Source organism: Homarus americanus, unplaced genomic scaffold, assembly GCF_018991925.1.
Source record: "Homarus americanus isolate GMGI-L3 unplaced genomic scaffold, GMGI_Hamer_2.0 scaffold59849, whole genome shotgun sequence".
Taxonomy (NCBI): domain Eukaryota; kingdom Metazoa; phylum Arthropoda; class Malacostraca; order Decapoda; family Nephropidae; genus Homarus; species Homarus americanus.
This window is the reverse complement of record NW_024743129.1, coordinates 32,151-50,978: the sequence shown is the minus strand read 5'-3', so window position 1 is coordinate 50,978 and position 18,828 is coordinate 32,151. Positions and strand designations below refer to the sequence as shown.

Below are 18,828 nucleotides of genomic sequence, written 5' to 3'. Positions count from 1 at the left end.
CTAACCTATCCTAACCTTATAAGCTAACCTATCCTAACCTAACCAAATTTAAGCTAACCTAACCTAACTTTTAAGCTATATAGTCCTTAATTCCCGTATGACTATAAATTAAGATTATCCCCATTAGCCAAGAGAATCCACTCCGTTTTAAGGCTTAACACATGATTATCCCTTGACAGCTCATACGTCACCAACCTTCAGTGGTTCTCATAAGACGTCATTGTTGGTGGCCACTTTCCCTTCCGCCTGTGTGAGAGAGATGGAACAGCTGCTTACACGTCCATTGGAGCCCCAGTCTTTATGTACGCCTTAACCTAACCTAACCATTAAGATTGCAACACACTAAGATTGGGACCCCAGTAGGATTAGGAGTCGACAGGATTAGGACCCACTAGGATTAGGAGTCGCCAAGATTAGGACCCAGTAGGATTAGGAGTCGCCAGGATTAGGACCCACTATGAATCTGAGACCAATTTGGACAGGTTTTCAATATTCGGTAACACAGTGGTGGTGGTGATGAACGTTTAAGAGGATTAATTACGTTAGTTCAGTAAAAAAAAAATCTCTAAGCCTGAAATTAGGTTATATCATATTAGAACAAGTCGACACAAACTATACTGGTTCTTAGGTAATTTAAATATGTACATTATTTTTATTACAATATGACAAGAATTTTTTTGTTATACATTCCATAAAAGAGTAAAACTTAACTGTACAGTACAGCTCCTGGTAACAAAATAATCATAAGTGAAGACTGTACCATAACCAGTTCCTTCGACATTGAATGATCAAGTAAAGTTCAAGTTCACGTCACTCAACTTGGTTAAACCTTGGAACCTTATACAGTGTAGAAAAGCCTAAACAATACATCTCACCCAAGAATTTTAAGTTAAACGTAAATTCACACGAAATTAAGACCAATATTGATACTGGGTGCCTCTGGTATATGGGAGAGAGTGTTTAGACAGCACCTTATTTTACTGTACGGGTTTGAGGATAATGTAAGAGCTCTGTTTAAATCATCTTGCAACAGGTGTATAGCTAAGACCATTTGGCATCATCTGAGTGAATATATAGGTCATACCAGAGGAAGACGCAGGGAGCGTGGCATGAGACTTGGTAGGCTAGTGAACTGCGGCATCACTGCACCACATGAGTCATTCCCCCATGAGCCACGCCAACTGGTGTTCATCAAAGAAATAATCTATTTCTATATTCATTAATTTCATCACATTATCCGTCTAAAATGAATAACCTTGAGTGAAGTAGGCTGAGGTGATGGACACTATGCTCGTGATTAGAAGTCGTCAATCGTCATTAGAGTTGTTGGCGACATGGCTAGTGAATAGTAAGCAGGCGGAGGGAGGGAGTACGCCGGGCTGTAGCTTGACCTAACGCTGAAGAATAATCACTTGTTTTATAGTATGTGCATACCTCTGTTACGTCAGAAAGGTAACATTAACAACCAAGAATATAAAATGGTAAATACACACACATGTAGTAATTTATGGACAAACAGGTCAACTTCAGAAATACTCCAGACATCTTTAACACCAGACAGACGAAAAGCTCCTGCAAGAACGTCTCCTTAAGCTCCACACATACCAGTACAGTACTTCACTTTCACAGCGCCACCACCACCACTCACTCAATCACATTTTTTATAAACTGAATGTGATCCCTGATAGCAACTGTTGATAGTGTAAGCGTACAATAGCTCTCTTTACCACATATCTTTATCGACACATGAACTTACTACTTCTGCTACCACTACTATTATTACTACGACTATTTATATTTATATTACGACTACTACTACTTCTATTACCAATAATAATAATAATAATCACTTTCATAAACGTATCCAAATATAATGTATAGACATAAAGTTGCATAAGCTGAACAAACTTAAGAATTATATCACAACTAAATGAAGAACAATAATTTTTATCCAATCCTGACGACATAATAGTATTTCAGATTGACACTTTATACAAAAAAATTCCCTTCAAATTTATGGTTTTATTTGCTTACATATCTATCTATCATCATTTCCTCTGCTTTTACTTTTTTGTGTGGAGTAAGGGTTCAAGGGAAACGAGACCTCAAGAAAAACGCTGAAATTGTAGGTGGGACTGACACAAGAATAGTGTAGCAAGTGATAGGGAGGGAAGGGGCTGTTGTTATGATACGTTACACTGCTTTTACGATGAAGGTATTTTATAAGCGTGGGTTCTGGGTTAGTAGGTACATTAGTTATGAATAAGTTTATAGGAGTGAAATAACTTGAGGGAAACATTCCATTACATGATCACCTAAAGATTATCAACTTTGTATCTGTGTTCTTCCGGCTAAATAAATTGTTTCACTATTAATATCAAGGTTATTGTAATTCACCTTAACATTAACCACCCTAACGGCAACATAACCTAACCTAATTTAACTTAATCTAACTTAACCCTAATCTAACCTAACTGAATCTAGCATAATCTAAGTTTACGCTAGTCTAACCTAAACTAACTAAAACTAACTTAACGCTAACCTAACACAACTACGTGTAGACATGACCGAAGACATACAGTACGTGTAGACATGAACGAAGACATACAGTACGTGTAGACATGAACGACGACATACAGTACGTGTAGACATGAACGAAGACATACAGTACGTGTAGACATGAACGAAGACATACAGTACGTGTAGACATGAACGAAGACATACAGTACGTGTAGACATGAACGAAGACATACAGTACGTGTAGACATGAACGAAGACATACAGTACGTGTAGACATGACCGAAGACATACAGTACGTGTAGACATGGACGAAGACATACAGTACGTGTAGACATGAACGAAGACATACAGTACGTGTAGACATGAACGAAGACATACAGTACGTGTAGACATGGACGAAGACATACAGTACGTGTAGACATGGACGAAGACATACAGTACGTGTAACGACATGACGAAGACATACAGTGTGTAGACATGAACGACTCATACGTGTAGACATGGACGTGTAGACATGACCGAAGTACAGTAGACATAGAATGAACGAAGACATACAGTACGTGTAGACATGAACGAAGACATACAGTACGTGTAGACATGAACGAAGACATACAGTACGTGTAGACATGGACGAAGACATACAGTACGTGTAGACATGGACGAAGACATACAGTACGTGTAGACATGAACGCCCAGATGATAATACTCCTGAACAAAATCAAATGTAAATATTTTCTAAAGTAATACAGTATTACTTTATAAAATATATACTAATACTAATAATAATATTCAAGGGTCTGACTCACAAAGCCCAGCGCTGTGATTATAACTCTTGAGTGAAGATGAGAGAAAATACCTGACTGGTTGACCTTTGCTTAATCAACAAAAACAACATCCAATAACAATAGGAGCATTAGACTGAGACTCTACCTTAACTAGATACGTTCACCTAGTTTCAGTTAGTAGACAAAATTAACACTGAAGCTCTACCCTAACTAGATACGTTCACCTAGTTCCAGTTAGTAGACAAAATTTACACTGAGACTCTACCTTAACTAGATACGTTCACCTAGTTCCAGTTAGTAGACAAAATTAACACTGTGACTCTACCTTAACTAGATACGTTCACTTAGCATCAGTTAGTAGACAAAATTAACACTGAGACTCTACCTTAACTAGATACGTTCACTTAGCATCAGTTAGTAGACAAAATTAACACTGAAGCTCTACCTTAACTAGATACGTTCACTTAGCATCAGTTAGTAGACAAAATTTACACTGAGACTCTACCTTAACTAGATACGTTCACTTAGTTCCAGTTAGTAGACAAAATTAACACTGAGGCTCTACCTTAACTAGATACGTTCACCTAGCATCAGTTAGGAGACAAAATTAACACTGAGACTCTACCTTAACTAGATACGTTCACTTAGTTCAGTTAGTAGACAAAATTAACACTGAAGACTCTACCTTAACTAGATACGTTCACTTAGCATCAGTTAGTAGACAAAATTAACACTGAGACTCTACCTTAACTAGATACGTTCACTTAGCATCAGTTAGTAGACAAAATTAACACTGAAGCTCTACCTTAACTAGATACGTTCACTTAGCATCAGTCTACCTTAACTAGATACGTTCACTTAGCAAGTTAGAGACAAAATTTACACTGAGACTCTACCTTAACTAGATACGTTCACTTAGTTCCAGTTAGTAGACAAAATTAACACTGAGGCTCTACCTTAACTAGATACGTTCACCTAGCATCAGTTAGGAGACAAAATTAACACTGAGACTCTACCTTAACTAGATACGTTCACTTAGCATCAGTTAGGAGACAAAATTTACTCTGAGACTCTAACCTTAACTAGATACGTTCACTTAGTTCCAGTTAGTAGACAAAATTAACACTGAGACTCCACCTTAACTAGATACGTTCACTTAGCATCAGTTAGGAGACAAAATTTACACTGAGACTCTACCTTAACTAGATACGTTCACTTAGCATCAGTTAGGAGACAAAATTTACACTGAAGCTCTACCTTAACTAGATACGTTCACTTAGCATCAGTTAGGAGACAAAATTTACGCTGAGACTCTACCTTAACTAGATACGTTCACTTAGCATCAGTTAGGAGACAAAATTTACACTGAGACTCTACCTTAACTAGAGACGTTCACTTAGCATTAGTTACGAGACAAAATTAACACTAAGGCTCTACCTTAACTAGATACGTTCCCTTAGTTTCAGTTAGGAGAAAAATTTACACTGAGACTCTTACCTTAACTAGATGCTAAGTGAACGTATCTAGTTAAGGTAGAGTCTAGCTGTTTTGGGGCGTTGCATTAGCTGTTTTGTGCTAAAGCTTTAAGTAAACCATTTAGTTGCATTCTTACATCTTCAGTTAAGACGAATATTCAGAGTACGAACTTTTGAAAATTTGGACTTACTTTACAATGAACTACTACAATGATAATAGTCCAATATGTATCATAAAATCGTAATGTGGTGAAGGTAATTATGTAATGTGATGGAAACTCCCTAACTGGAGAATCTAATACGTGTGAAACAAACTTTACGCCATGATCTTATAAAAATAATCGTGATAAAACTATTCCTTATCAATTAATCGTCACTTCTATTTTTAGTTCCGTATAGTAACCTGCCAGAGAATCCGGTTATATCCCCAAGTATGCTTACAATGTTATCAGGCAATAGTTTCTTCCACGTGTTATCGGTGTTCAAACATCCGCCCATGCTAGATGAAAGTTCCTCCTCATGCCCTTGCGTCAGTATTAGGTAAAGAGTTCAACGTTCCACCATATGAATAGATTTCTATATGTTAGGTTAAAGTATGCTTAGTTATCAATGAACTAGACTTCAGTCATTAAGATAATTATTTTATTTGGTGAAAGAAGAATTTTTAGAATAATAATTATTTATCCACGACACATTTTCGCACTGAAACTGTTCTAGAATGGTTTCTAAATATAGCATAAACTGCATAAGGTGAACCAAAACAACAAGACATTACGAATAACCATGATATGAAATGAATTTATTATATAACTTCTTTTTAAAAAATATATATGTATTCTTAGGTGATTTAGCGGCCCACGAAGCCTGACGTAGTGGCCTGGGTGCGCGGCCTGGGGGGAGCGGCTCAGTGGTCGTGGCCTCAGAGGGTGTTGAGTAGTGGTCGAGTGTGTACACTACGCGCGTCTCGTCCGCCTGCCGCTCCTTTACCTCACAACTACCGATTTTTGGAGCATTTGGATAAAATCGTAAAAATGGTGCGCAAATAATTACAGGATACATATAAGTGTACTGAAAATAACTTCAGAGTGATAACAGCGAAGTTTTTAAGTTGTGAAAGTCTGCCGGAAAGTGATATTCTGTTCATTTGGTTCACTGAGTGTTTATGGTAACGGCACACACCTGGTCTAGCCAAATATAAAGAAAAAATCAGTTATATGTGTTTAAAATGTGCTTACGATCTTCAAACCATGTGATCTGTTACTCGTAATTATGATGTGTAACTATGAATCCTGATTAGCACTTGGATAGGCCTAGGGTAGTGAGGATGTGTGGTGCGACGGGTGCCATTGTGGATTTGTGTGACCAAGAGCACCATGAAATTTCCAGCATCACCTCCAGCAGCAGCAGTAGTGTGGAGAAGGTGTGGAAGGAGACGCAACAGCTGATGGAACAGTCGGAGCACCTTGTCAGAATTATGACCCATGTGTGCTCTCAACAGCTCTCAGGCGTGTTTAGAACCGTCGTTAAGTACTCACAAGGTACTACCGTAACTATAGTACTTCTCTAATACCTTGCATGGATTGTTAACACCACTATCTCAATGTTCAGATTCTGGTGATTGACATTTACATTTAGTATTGACCCTTGTAATACACGTGTCGGATCTCTTTCAGTTGGGAAGTACAATATTTTTAACAAGTGTATCAGTATTTTATCCATGTCTTGATAATCACTGTGTTTTATATTGTGGATGTAAAGGAATGGTTGCCAGGTGCTTAAAGTAGGTTAGTGTTTTACTATGAATTTGACAGACATATTGGGGTTAGCATAAGCTGGTAAAGCAAAATTATATATATATATATATATATATATATATATCAGTAATGTGGGTAGTACGGCGATAAAAGGGTCCCAGCTTAATCAGGGCATTACGATTAGGAGTTATCAAGGTTGGAACACATCAAGACTGGGTTCCAATCCTTGCAGGTTAGGTTAGGATCTCCAGTTGGGATCCGTTATGTCAGTCACCAGTATTATGAGACTGACTGGCCCACAAGTGAAGTAGGCCTAAAGTTATATGATGGAGTGGTGGATGTGCTGTACTTGGTGGCTACCGCTTGGCGAGTCAACGGACGGACGGCAAGACCAGCCGACCAAGACCGTGCTCTCATCTTTGTCTCAACTTTATCCTCTCGCCTTAATCTTCATCTTGTCTAGAATATTGGATCAACTTGTCGTTTGCGTGTTATGAAGACTTGGTAAGAGTGTGCGTTTTTTTCTTTTTTACCGTGACGTGTATCGGTTCACCCCAGTGGGACTTGAGGCGTGTTACATATCTATTATTTAAATCTATTTTTTTTTTAATGTGTTGAACTACTGGGGTTAAAAGTAAGAGGTGGCGACCTATTACGCATGTAGGCCTTCCTGATACAGTAATTTTTAAACCTCATTGAGTATAGTACAAGGGGTTTTTCCTGGTGTACGGTAGGGCTTCATGATAGAATGGATAATGTTCCTATTATAATTGCCCTTGTAGAGTCGTCTCTCAGACATTGTCCTCACTCCCAGTTCCTTGGGTACGTGCGTAATAGAGTAAGGTCGCGCTGTTATCGTGGGAACATTAATTATTTGGAGAATATATCGTCAAGAATACAACTGGACAGGTTTGACCCTTGTCGTGTTGTAAAAGTCATAATAAAATGAGGGAAGTGCTTTATATTAAGTACTCCGAACTACAGGAAATGTGGAAAAGGACAAGTATTTGTAGAGGCAGGGGTGGCGGTGTGTCTGTTCCACCCGCTGATGATAACTTCCCCGTTGGAGCCACAGCCGGAGCTTTCCAACTTCCTACCACTGGAGGTAATTTTCCCTTTGTAATATTGCTGCGCATGTTTGTTATTTATACATGATTGATTGTAATAACTGATAGTGTTATCATGGAGGTCTGTATTACGGTCTTATTTTATATTAAAAGGGAACAAGAAATTGAAAATAAAGTGGTGGTGAGAGCGTCCAGCATCCCCCGTCTCTTGTTCCTGTTGTTTCCGTCCACCAGACCACCTCGCTCGTTGCCCTCTTGGGGAGCAGCGTATTTTGCCTAAACTTCTTCAACCTTTTTTTTCTGTCGTATTCGTTAAGCAAAAGAGGCAGTATAATTTCCTCGAGATTTTTATGTTGGATTTTATAAGTTGAATGTGACTGTTCAAGTGATAGGCGTGTCAGAAATCGTGCTGGCATAATATAGTCGGCACGCCATCTCAGTCGTTCACTCAAATGCCCAGACCCACACACTTCTAAACTATTTGACGAGGCGTATTTTTCGCGGTATTTGATATATCCATTTATTTAACCTTTTCGCCAGTTTGAATAATGATTACTTGCCTTTGATAAGATCGCGAATAAATGTATTTGAATTCACCGTTACATAACAACAGAAGCATGAATTATCGTTGTCTTGGGTGTTTCCAGCACCTGGGCGGTGTGGCATTCCTGCCTCCCTCACGCCAGGGAAGGACCATACCCCACCTATCTTTCGTGCTTCACCCACATTTTGAACCATCATATTTTCAGCTGTCTGGCATGTCTTATTATTGCTAATGAAGATACAAAACACACACACACACACACATTATATATGGCTTGTGATAGATGGACAGATGTTAGTACTGTATAGCTTATACCTGTATTGTAAATGACCATGATGGTGACGCCGACATTGCTAAGATCTCTCACACGTTGCTCCAACATGGCCCATTTGACTTAACGTAAACAATCGAGGATTATGATTATTCCTTTATTCATGCATTACCGGCCATTGATTTATTTGTCCAACTCAACTGAGCCGACAGCTAACACCAGCATATGTATTCTAAACCTATTCATTATGGTTAATGTTCAGTGGGTGGGCTCTTGGGGGGTTCCCGTGGTGAGCAGAGGTGACCTCGTGGTATCGATTTATATTATGGAGACCGGCACGTACGGTATATACGTGTGACTGTGGGTAGTAAGATATATATCCCCTGTAATTACTGTGTTATCCTTCCCAGCGTAGGGCGGCTTGTGTCACGTTGAGAGTTATAGCCTGATTTATGTTATTCGGGATTTATAAACCCATGCAACCTCGTCAATCCACTCAATAAGAACGTTTAAGGAAATCAGTGTTGTCCGACAATGGCCGCACCCTATAATCAAGACGAAAGAAATTGAGTCAGCTCACGGACACCAGCCATGCACACCCTACCCCCCCCCCCTCTACCGTAATACAGTGAAGTAGTATAAGCTGGTTTACACGCTCATCACACCCCTGCTTGTTGATTCCTACTGAGTGTCCCACTTAAGAAAACATCAAGTGTGTTTTGTCAAGATTTCATTTTTCTCCTTGACACTTCCTGGTGTACCCTGGCAGAGGAGGGGGTTGAAGAATTATGTTCAGTGTGTATTCTTTTAGGGTTTAGCTTGTTATATTTAAGAAATTTGACTTTTGAAAATTATATGAATTTTCCCAGATGACCAGTCGCAGACCAGTGTTGTGTAATGATCAGTATACTAACTCTTAAGGTCTTTGTTCACTTGGAGCTAAAACTGATTTCAATTCGCATTATTCTTTAGATGTTAACAATACATAATGTTTAGGAAAATACACTGTAGTCATCTTGATAAATGTGAAAGGTTTTATTATTTTATTATACAGGCCTAAAATGGCTTTTGTGAAGACGTTAGGCACAACCACCTTGTTTAACAATCGTTCAGGCTAGATGATAGTTTCACATACATTGTTGAGGTTAGGTGGGTGAGGAGCAGCAGCCAATCAGCGAGCTGGTGTTTGTTGACACTGAGAGTGCTTGGTGCGGCCCACTTCTGCGCAGGTCCGTTAACGTAACCACAACAGTTTTTCGTGTGAGAGTGACATTTGCGTACAGTTGTGTTATTACGCAGTTCACCGACTGGGCGTTATCATGGTGGCCTAAACATTGCGGATGGGAAGGCAAGTTAAGTTACTTTATTAATGGTTTGATATTTATTGTAGATAATATATATGTGAGCATCAGTTATGTTGCTGTTTAGTGAACAATTTACAGTAGGTTTTTGACATGCTTTCAGTGGAACATACTGCAGGGCACCTCAAAGGTGGCGGTTTTAGGGATTTAATATTTAGATATTTGTCGTTAAGGGACCTGAGGTAGACCTACGAAAAATGATGAATTCAGGAAACGACAAGTACTGTAGGCCGTAGCTCCTGAGCTTAAGCGTTTGGACGATTTGGAGGAAATCCGTCATTGAACTTAAAAGTCTGATTTTAGGATGAACAAACCACCGCGTTCTGCCTAACTTCTGTACAGCACATGTCGCCCAGGGGCTCGTTCGTTTTTGTTCGTTCAATGAAGCGCCAACAGGGTTCACAGTTTGGTTGCCGCTTCCTAAAGTAAATATCAGAATAGTGTAGTGTTTTTCCTTGCACTGACACCCGATCCGTTAACTGCTAGTATAAAAACGTTTGGTGCCTGTGTTACAAATTATTGACAGTGATGCGGTTGTTCGTTCATGGTTTTATTGAGGTGTCTATATTTTACCTAGAATCTGGCCATTGTCGAGGTCCTTGCCTTACCCTCCTCTGGTTTTCGCCCACGGTTTATCCTGATAACCTTCAGTAGAGTATATTGAAAGTAATTGTATCATATATTCAGACGCTTAGCTATATATATACTTTCTTTCGTGATAATTTTTGGTATCGTCTTCACTAAATATTCTGTAAATTCGTTGGGAGGATTAAGAAGACAACGAGTTTGAACACCACTCATTAACCAACTTAACCCGACCTGTATTGGGATCGTTTGGTTTAGCTTCACACAATGCTGCTTTAGAATTGTGTTTTCATTCCGTACCGTCTTGCTTCCCCCTTTGGATTGGTAAAATTGTCGTTTCGGTCATCCACCTATTTGGAAGTAGGTCAGAATCGTTCAAACCATAATTTAACCTAACCTAAACCTCTCTCGGACGGTGGTAACTTAAAAATCCTTATAAAATTAGCTGGATGACCAAAACGATAATACAGTAATAGCAAAGTTTACAGTTTTTAAGAGAAATTCCGTAGAACCAGCAACACCCTGGCATTAAGAGCAACGGAACTAAGCACTGGCGTAAATTAATTGCATAATAATCCTACCTGTAACTTGCCCTTACCTTTTTTTCTACGTTGACAAATGGATACAGTAGTTGATTTAATTAAGTGGATCAAGCCAATATCAGTTCAACCCTGGATTAAAGAACCCTAACTTTCCCCCCCCCCCCAGGTAGCGTTAGGGTTTTCAATCTTCAGGTGAACAAAGATGTCTAATCGTTATGCGAGTCGATTAAATTATTGTATTACTGTTGGCGTGAGTCAATTATTACCGTAAATTGACTGGATGACTTTAATGTATACATTCTTATTATACAAGCAGGTGTAGGGCGTGAAACTGTCTCCTGGTGCTTGTAATGGTGTTTTTGACTTGTATTTTGGTTGGGGAAAATCACTAGACTTGGAAATTATGACCATGGGCGTACCGTACTGTAGCCGTAAAACATGGCGGAGGTTTGGGGAAATTGTCAGGTTGAATGAAAAAGTGATCTTCCGGCGGATTGTGAAAGGAGGCGGAAATGCGGCAGTTCCATTCAGTTTTATAGGTGAAATTGGTGGGTTATTATGTGCCTATACGTAATACACCTTTAGTCTCGCTGTTTCTGTTTCAAAGCTTTAGTCATTTCTACGGTATGTGAATATATTTGGCAGAACATCAAGAGGACTTGTTCTCCCCGGGCGAAATCGGCATATACTGTAGTTGCAACAAGGTGATTTATTAGTAATTTGTGTGTTGTAAAGTATACAATACCCAATTGATGCACGTATACTTTTTGTAAGGAAAATTGCAGCTTGGACAATTATCGTAAGCCAAGGTTTTGAAAAGTGCTGCGCTGCTGTCGGATTACCATACCGATCATGCCATGCGTTCTTGTCTGGCTGTTGAGGATATGGTCGACGGCTGGTGTATGAAAGAGGCGGATTATTGTTATTACCGCCAGTAACAGAGTGGTTAATGGAACTTTGTGATAGAAGGTTGAACCAGATTGCTTTATGTTGTCTGTTTTATGGTATAGTATGTTTTAGCGAGGTTGGTCTACCCAGTAAATTGCTTGTCCAATTTCAGTTTGGTTTCGTTGCAGTGATAATCTTGTCGCATTTTTTTTTCCATTTTTGAAGGGAGTTATGGCAAGGCGGGGTAGGTATACATAAAAGAACTTATATAAAGTGATTGATAAGTTTGTCGAGTAAATGGAATTGTTTTTTAAAGGTTTGGGTGAAATATTTAAGGTATTTCCTGCCCTGGACGTTAGTACTGATGGTTGGTGTGGGTGGCGGGAGTGCTTGGCGGGCGAGGGCGGAAGAGTGTGTTGGGGTCAGCTGGCCTCACCACTACATCAACCCTATCTGCCTCCCCGCCTCAACTTACTTTTACCCTTGATTATTTTTCCTTTATTGCTGCTTATTCCTCTCCTTGGTATATACTCCCGTTTATATTTTTTCCATGATCTTATTCTCGCTCTTACTGTGCCGGGTATTACTTGTTTTGTGTTAATGTAAGTTTCAGTTGTCTACTTTTACGTGTGGCAACTGACAAACTATATGGCAACGACTGTAACATGGCAACAGCTGTCAACTGTAACATGGCAACAGCTGTCAACTGTAACGTGGCAACAGCTGTCAACTGTAACGTGGCAACAGCTGTCATCTGTAACGTGGCAACAGCTGTCATCTGTAACGTGGCAACAGCTGTCAACTGTAACGTGGCAACAGCTGTCAACTGTAACGTGGCAACAGCTGTCAACTGTAACGTGGCAACAGCTGTCAACTGTAACGTGGCAACAGCTGTCAACTGTAACGTGGCAACAGCTGTCAACTGTAACGTGGCAACAGCTGTCAACTGCTGTAACGTGGCAACAGCTGTCAGCTGTAACGTGGCAACAGCTGTCAGCTGTAACGTGGCAACAGCTGTCAGCTGTAACGTGGCAACAGCTGTCAGCTGTAACGTGGCAACAGCTGTCAACTGTAACGTGGCAACAGCTGTCAACTGTAACGTGGTAACAGGATCAGGTCCCTACACGAGTCATTCATCCCTGGTAAATTATTTTTCTTCCCAGGTAAACATTTAAAGTAGATGTCATAGGCCTAGTGGATACAGCCGGGAGGTAGTGAGGGCGGGACTGTTTGACCGCCCTCACGTCTCTAGCTGTGAAGTTCAGCGCCCATTTACAGCTGGGTAAACGTGGGGGGGGGGGGGTCCAATGGGCGTGAACTAGCGACCCATAGGAAACGAACACTGTATCCACTTCGCCACCGCACGTAAATACAATAAATTAGAATTGTCTTAGGTGTTGTGAGGTATGACTGGTAATTATTTTAGGCCTAGCTGTCCTGTTTACTACGATTGTATCACACTAAGTTAACTGGTGTATTGAGAGTTTGGTTTTATTTAAATTAAGATTTAGTTTTAATTGGTTTTTAATATTTTACGATACGAAATGCTGGATACGTTAGAACGGGACTGGTGGGTATGCAGGTTTTTGGTGGCGTGCTGGAAGGAAAGAGCTGTATTACCCCAACACTGAAATACAAGTTGAACCAGACGGGAAGAGCCAAAGTCCTGTACGCGGAGATCTTTTGTTGAGTAAGCAAAACCAATAATGGTGTGGAGGGGATAAGAATGAGCAATAAGTGTGGTTGTAAGGGGAAGAGGGTGAAGATAATCCCAGCTAAAGTACAAAGAACAACATTTCGAAAATATTATGGTTTTACGCAAGTTATAAGGTCGTAATTGAAAAACTTAAAAAAAACACGTTATTTGACAAGTTTCCCCGGGTCGTACAGTAATGTCGGAGAAGCTATTGCTTACGTGAATCGTTCTTTTGCCGCCTGTAGTGTCCCTGTACGTGTGAATGGCGTTTCCACTGTTATTAATAGATTTGTATATAATTTACGAGTTCGAGATGGACTTCCTGGTGCAATTATTCGTTATAAGGCGTAAATAATTTTATCATGGTATATTTCTCTGATAATTATTACTTTATATATTTTCCATGGAATTGATCAAAATCTAGTACATGTAAATTTAGATTATCAATATTATACAGTATTAGCGTTTAGATGTGTGTCGTATATAAAGCCTACTATCACACACACACACACACACACACACTGTTCATACAAAAACTCGCCTCTACTTGTTTCTCTGGGGTTGCCATGTGTGACAGTATAAGGCAGCCAAACTTGGGGTGGGCTTCCGTATCCTGGACATAAGTTATACAGGGAGTTTGCCTCATTGAGAAATGGTGATCATTCATCGCGAGGTTGTCACTGGAATTTGTGATGAAAGGACCAGCGAGTCACTACCATTTATACATCACTTAAAATAAACATCGTTGCTACCGGATGCATTGTAAACACGTCGTAGTTTTACTGTTAGTTTTTTTTTTTCTCTCCGCCAAACTAGGTCTCTATTAACCTGGCCATCATCACCGTCCGGTTATCTAAGTTGTGTGGAATTCGGGGACTGGGCCTGCGTATATCGTCCTCACTGAGCCGGACGGTCGGTTAGGTTGGGTACAGTTGCAAGGAGTCTCTCTCTCTCTCTCTCTCTGTGTGCAGCTGGTTTTGGTGTTAACGCTTCTCGTGTTTGGATGTAACGGTTTAAAAAGGTGTTCTGGCACCTCTGGTTTTTACACAGTATTTTATCAGTTAGTTCCGTTTGATTCTTTACACTTGGGAACGGGTTAATGGGCACAGTTTATACCATCTCTATCTTCATTATCAGATTACAATGCAGTACAGTATAGATTGGGTACCAGCACTTCCATTCTCGCCCTTAATTTTGTCTATTGATTAATTATGTTCAGGTGAATAATTAAGTGTATGTTAGTTTTGCTTAGTAGTGAAGATACGTTAGTGTATCGGTATAGGAGATAAAATTAATTGATTATATTTTTTTCTTCTCAATCAGGAATATTATCGGCTTGGTTTGTGTGGCTAACTGGCTTTTAAGACCGATAGGAGACCACCCATCTTCCTCTATGCCACGATGATCGCCTTCTTATGGTTACCCCAAATAAATGTAACAGGTGTATGTCATAGTAGATTTGTATATTAAGATGAGATTATGTTTTTGGAAGTTTTCTTTGGTACTACAGAAAGTAATTGGGTATATTTGTTTTCACTGTCCACCAAAAGACAAACGAACAGTTCGGTTATCGGTCAAAAATTGTTAGTTTTGTGGGTGATACTTCGGTCGCCTCGATTTGATATAATTGGGTCAGGTGCTGTTAGGTAAGACACCGTGTTGGGAGTGTGACTGTTGGATGGGGCTAGGTTAGGTTGGGAGTGTGACTGTCGGATGGGGCTAGGTTAGGTTGGGAGTGTGACTGTCGGATGGGGCTAGGTTAGGTTGGGAGTGTGACTGTCGGATGGGGATAGGTTAGGTTGGGAGTGTGACTGTTGGATGGGGCTAGGTTAGGTTGGGAGTGTGACAGTCGGATGGGGATAGCTTAGGTTGGGAGTGTGACTGTTGGATGGGGCTAGGTTAGGTTGGGAGGTGACTGTCGGATGGGGATAGGTTAGGTTGGGAGTGTGACTGTTGGATGGGGCTAGGTTAGGTGTAGGGAGTGTGACTGTCGGATGGGGCTAGGTTAGGTTGGGAGTGTGACTGTCGGATGGGGCTAGGTTAGGTTGGGGAGTGTGACAGTCGGATGGGGATAGGTTAGGTTGGGAGTGTGACAGTCGGATGGGGATAGCTTAGGTTGGGAGTGTGACTGTTGGATGGGGCTAGGTTAGGTTGGGAGTGTGACTGTCGGATGGGGATAGGTTAGGTTGGGAGTGTGACTGTCGGATGGGGCTAGGTTGGTTGGGGTGTGACTGTTGGATGGGGCTAGTTGGGGTTGGGACTGTGTTGGATGGGGCTAGGTTAGGTTGGGAGTGTGACTGTCTGGATGGGGGGTTAGGTTGGGAGTGTGACTGTCGGATGGGGCTAGGTTAGGTTGGGAGTGTGACTGTCGGATGGGGCTAGGTTAGGTTGGGAGTGTGACTGTCGGATGGGGCTAGGTTAGGTTGGGAGTGTGACTGTCGGATGGGGATAGGGTAGATATAAAGCGGGTGGTGGTAGCAGCATTAGTCTGCATGCTTGCGGTGTTGTGTCAAGTGGCCCAAAATAACCTTGGTTAGGTGAGCAGGGAGGTAGGTAACTGGTCCTCTTTACCGTGTCTGTACTTCTGCATCCGTTTGTGGATATACGCTTATGATAACGGGAGAATGAAGCGTAGTCTTGTGGTGTCCGGCGTAAAGTGGTGGGGTGGGAGGGGAGGTATTGCGTACTGTTGCTTATTGTACAGTAGTGTTGAAGAGAAGGAGGTGTGTATATAACGTGTTAGGGCCAACTGGTGGTAATATGGTCTAGTTTTAATCAACCTCATTGTTGCCTTGTGTGAAACTGGTGAATCTGGTGGTGGTGATTAGTATGCGTTGGCGTTATGAAACTTGGGGCTACTGTGGTGATTAACATTGAGGAAATGGGCAGGTGGGGGGAGTGGTTGCGCGCGCAGCTGTCAGGATGGTCCACATGGTAGATACATCTAAAAACTCGCCCTTCCAGTTGGCAGGCCACGCGGGACCAGTTAGTGTGGCAGGGCGGGTGAGTGTGAGGTAGCTTCCTCGTCTTGGTGTTAGTATCCTCTTAAAACATCATCACCGCTACGCACACCTAATACGGCTGGTGTTGTGTGGCCCTCAAAAGTGTTCCTGTTCCCCAGTAACATCACACGTTGATATTATTTTCCTTCTCTTTTTTACTTTACAAATAATAGCGAATTATAGGATATTAAATTATTAAAGATTCAGCAAATGTATTCTTAGTTCTGCACTCCAGATCATTCTTGGCGGGATGCCCCAATAGATGGTTTAAGAGGGGGGTAGACCAGGGAACAACTCGAGATGTTTTTCCACTTCGTCTGTTTCACGCCTTTTCTGATCTGACTGCAAATGGTTTTCCACTTAACGCAGTCGAGGATCAGCTCAGTCACCCTTGATTTTTTTTTTAATCCTCGGGCGACGCATCCAGTGTTAAATTGTGTGGTTGGTTAGTGTGCTCGCGTTTTAGTGCAGTGTTAATGATACAGCAACCGGTTACCTACTTCTTTTGAACGAGCAAATTTAATCATAATTTCTTAAGAATTTGCTAACGGTTTGGCAACTGTTTTTGTGATTCATGTTCTTCAAGCTAAAACAAAAGCTACATTAATGATGAACGCTAAGATAAAGTTTCTCAAACAACATGGCGGAAGAGGTTGAGGTTGACAGCTAAAGTTAGTAACGGCCTAGATGTGAGCATTAGCCCCGACCATGGCGAGGTATTGAAGTGTGTCGTGTTGTAGCCTGTTTAGTCCACTACCCGTGTGTGGTGGAACATCTCTTACAGCCAACGATATAAGAGGATCAGTATCGTGGGCAAGTTAGACGCGTACTGTTACACACTCACGCTGGCAGTGGGTAAGAGACTCATTCACACCAACCACACTTACACACAGAACCGAGAGGTGAAACAACCCAAAGAATAATTGTTTATCTTTATTATTGTTATCCCAGGTCTATTTTTTTTTACACTCCGTAACGAATTTGGAAGGGGTATATAGCGTTAACTTTAATTTTCGGTTGTTCGTGTTTGTCATTACTCCTCCACATTGTAGGCATTTCATGAGCCATTTCACGGGTTTCCATGTTACCGATTATATTTTTTGTGGACATGGTCGACGAATAACACGGGATCAGTTGACTAGTGTGGCTTCTTGAATACATCCTTGTTATGTGAACCTCCGTGAAATAGTAATTGTGACCTCTGCTCTCCCGTGCTTGTTGTCCCGCGTACCGTAACTAACATCAACCAGCGACTTGGGGAAATGATAATTCAACACAAGTCTTCAGTTCTTTACTAGGTATAAATATCTCAGTTGGTGAAATTGACAGCGATTTCAGGTTCGTTATCAACTCCAGTGAACTTGTGTTGGGGGGGTTCCGTGGCTTGGTGAGGGGCAGGAGATGGGGTCCCGTGGCTTGGTGAGGGGCAGGAGATGGGGTTCCGTGGCTTGGTGAGGGGCAGGAGATGGGGTTCAGTGGCTTGAGGAGGAGGAAGAAAAAATCGGATTCGGTGGCTTGGGAAGGGGGAAGAGATGGGATTCCGTGGCTTAGGGAGGAGGGGCAGGAGATGTTACAGGATGGATGACTCAAAGCTGGGGAAGGAGGCGACACGTGCACAACACCTGGTGGACCTCTTCCTCGTGATGGCTACATCCGTGGTAACTAGTGGTGCTCACCCCTCCCCCCCGTCCACACTCACCACCTGGTAGCCATCACCCTACCCCTACCTCACACTGTTCCCATCACCCTACCTCACACTGTACTGACACACTGAGTGGTCTTTTTCGTAATTAAAGGTGTAATATTTTCGTTTTGCTGTATAGGTAGTTTGATTAGTTCCTACCGGTAAGGGGACTCCTACTACCTTCGTGTATTTGGTTAGTAAGTACTGGTGTTTTAGCGACTTGTATTAATTAAGAGTATACCGTATCTGACAGAGGTGTAGTTCAGTGAATACAAGGAAATGCTCAGATTAACATAACTACCCAATGGCCCTCTGTACTTGATATGTTTCCCTGGTGTGTAATAATTGTCCCTCGTCTATCATCACCAGTAGATACATTATAAACACCAAGTTGTGTAGTAATTACTGTTTTGTTATCCACGTGATCTCCCGACAACTGGTGGTCAAGGGGAGTTTGTATGGTTAGGACGAATACCTCCCCGGACGCGACTGTTGTGGGTAATATACTGTATCTGTGTTATTCTTCCATCGTAGTGTAACTTGGAGATGTCTTATTGATGATGGTGTAGCTTAAACAAAGGTGTGTTCCTGCAGGGTGGGCATCTCACGACATATGGCGCTCAGGAAATAGGTAGATGTGTACTGTACATTCAC

The 18,828-nt window shown here is 41.3% G+C and overlaps 1 protein-coding gene across 1 annotated transcript in view; it reads left to right on the top strand.

The window, feature by feature from the left end:
- Nucleotides 1-5,716: 5,716 nt before the first annotated feature.
- Nucleotides 5,717-18,828, top strand: part of LOC121877114 — a 34,019-nt gene continuing 20,907 nt past the window's right edge. The window contains exon 1 of the mRNA XM_042382742.1: nucleotides 5,717-6,318. Within this exon, the coding sequence (XP_042238676.1) occupies nucleotides 6,105-6,318 (214 nt within the window). The 5' untranslated portion in view covers nucleotides 5,717-6,104. The remainder of the gene's footprint in view (nucleotides 6,319-18,828) is intronic.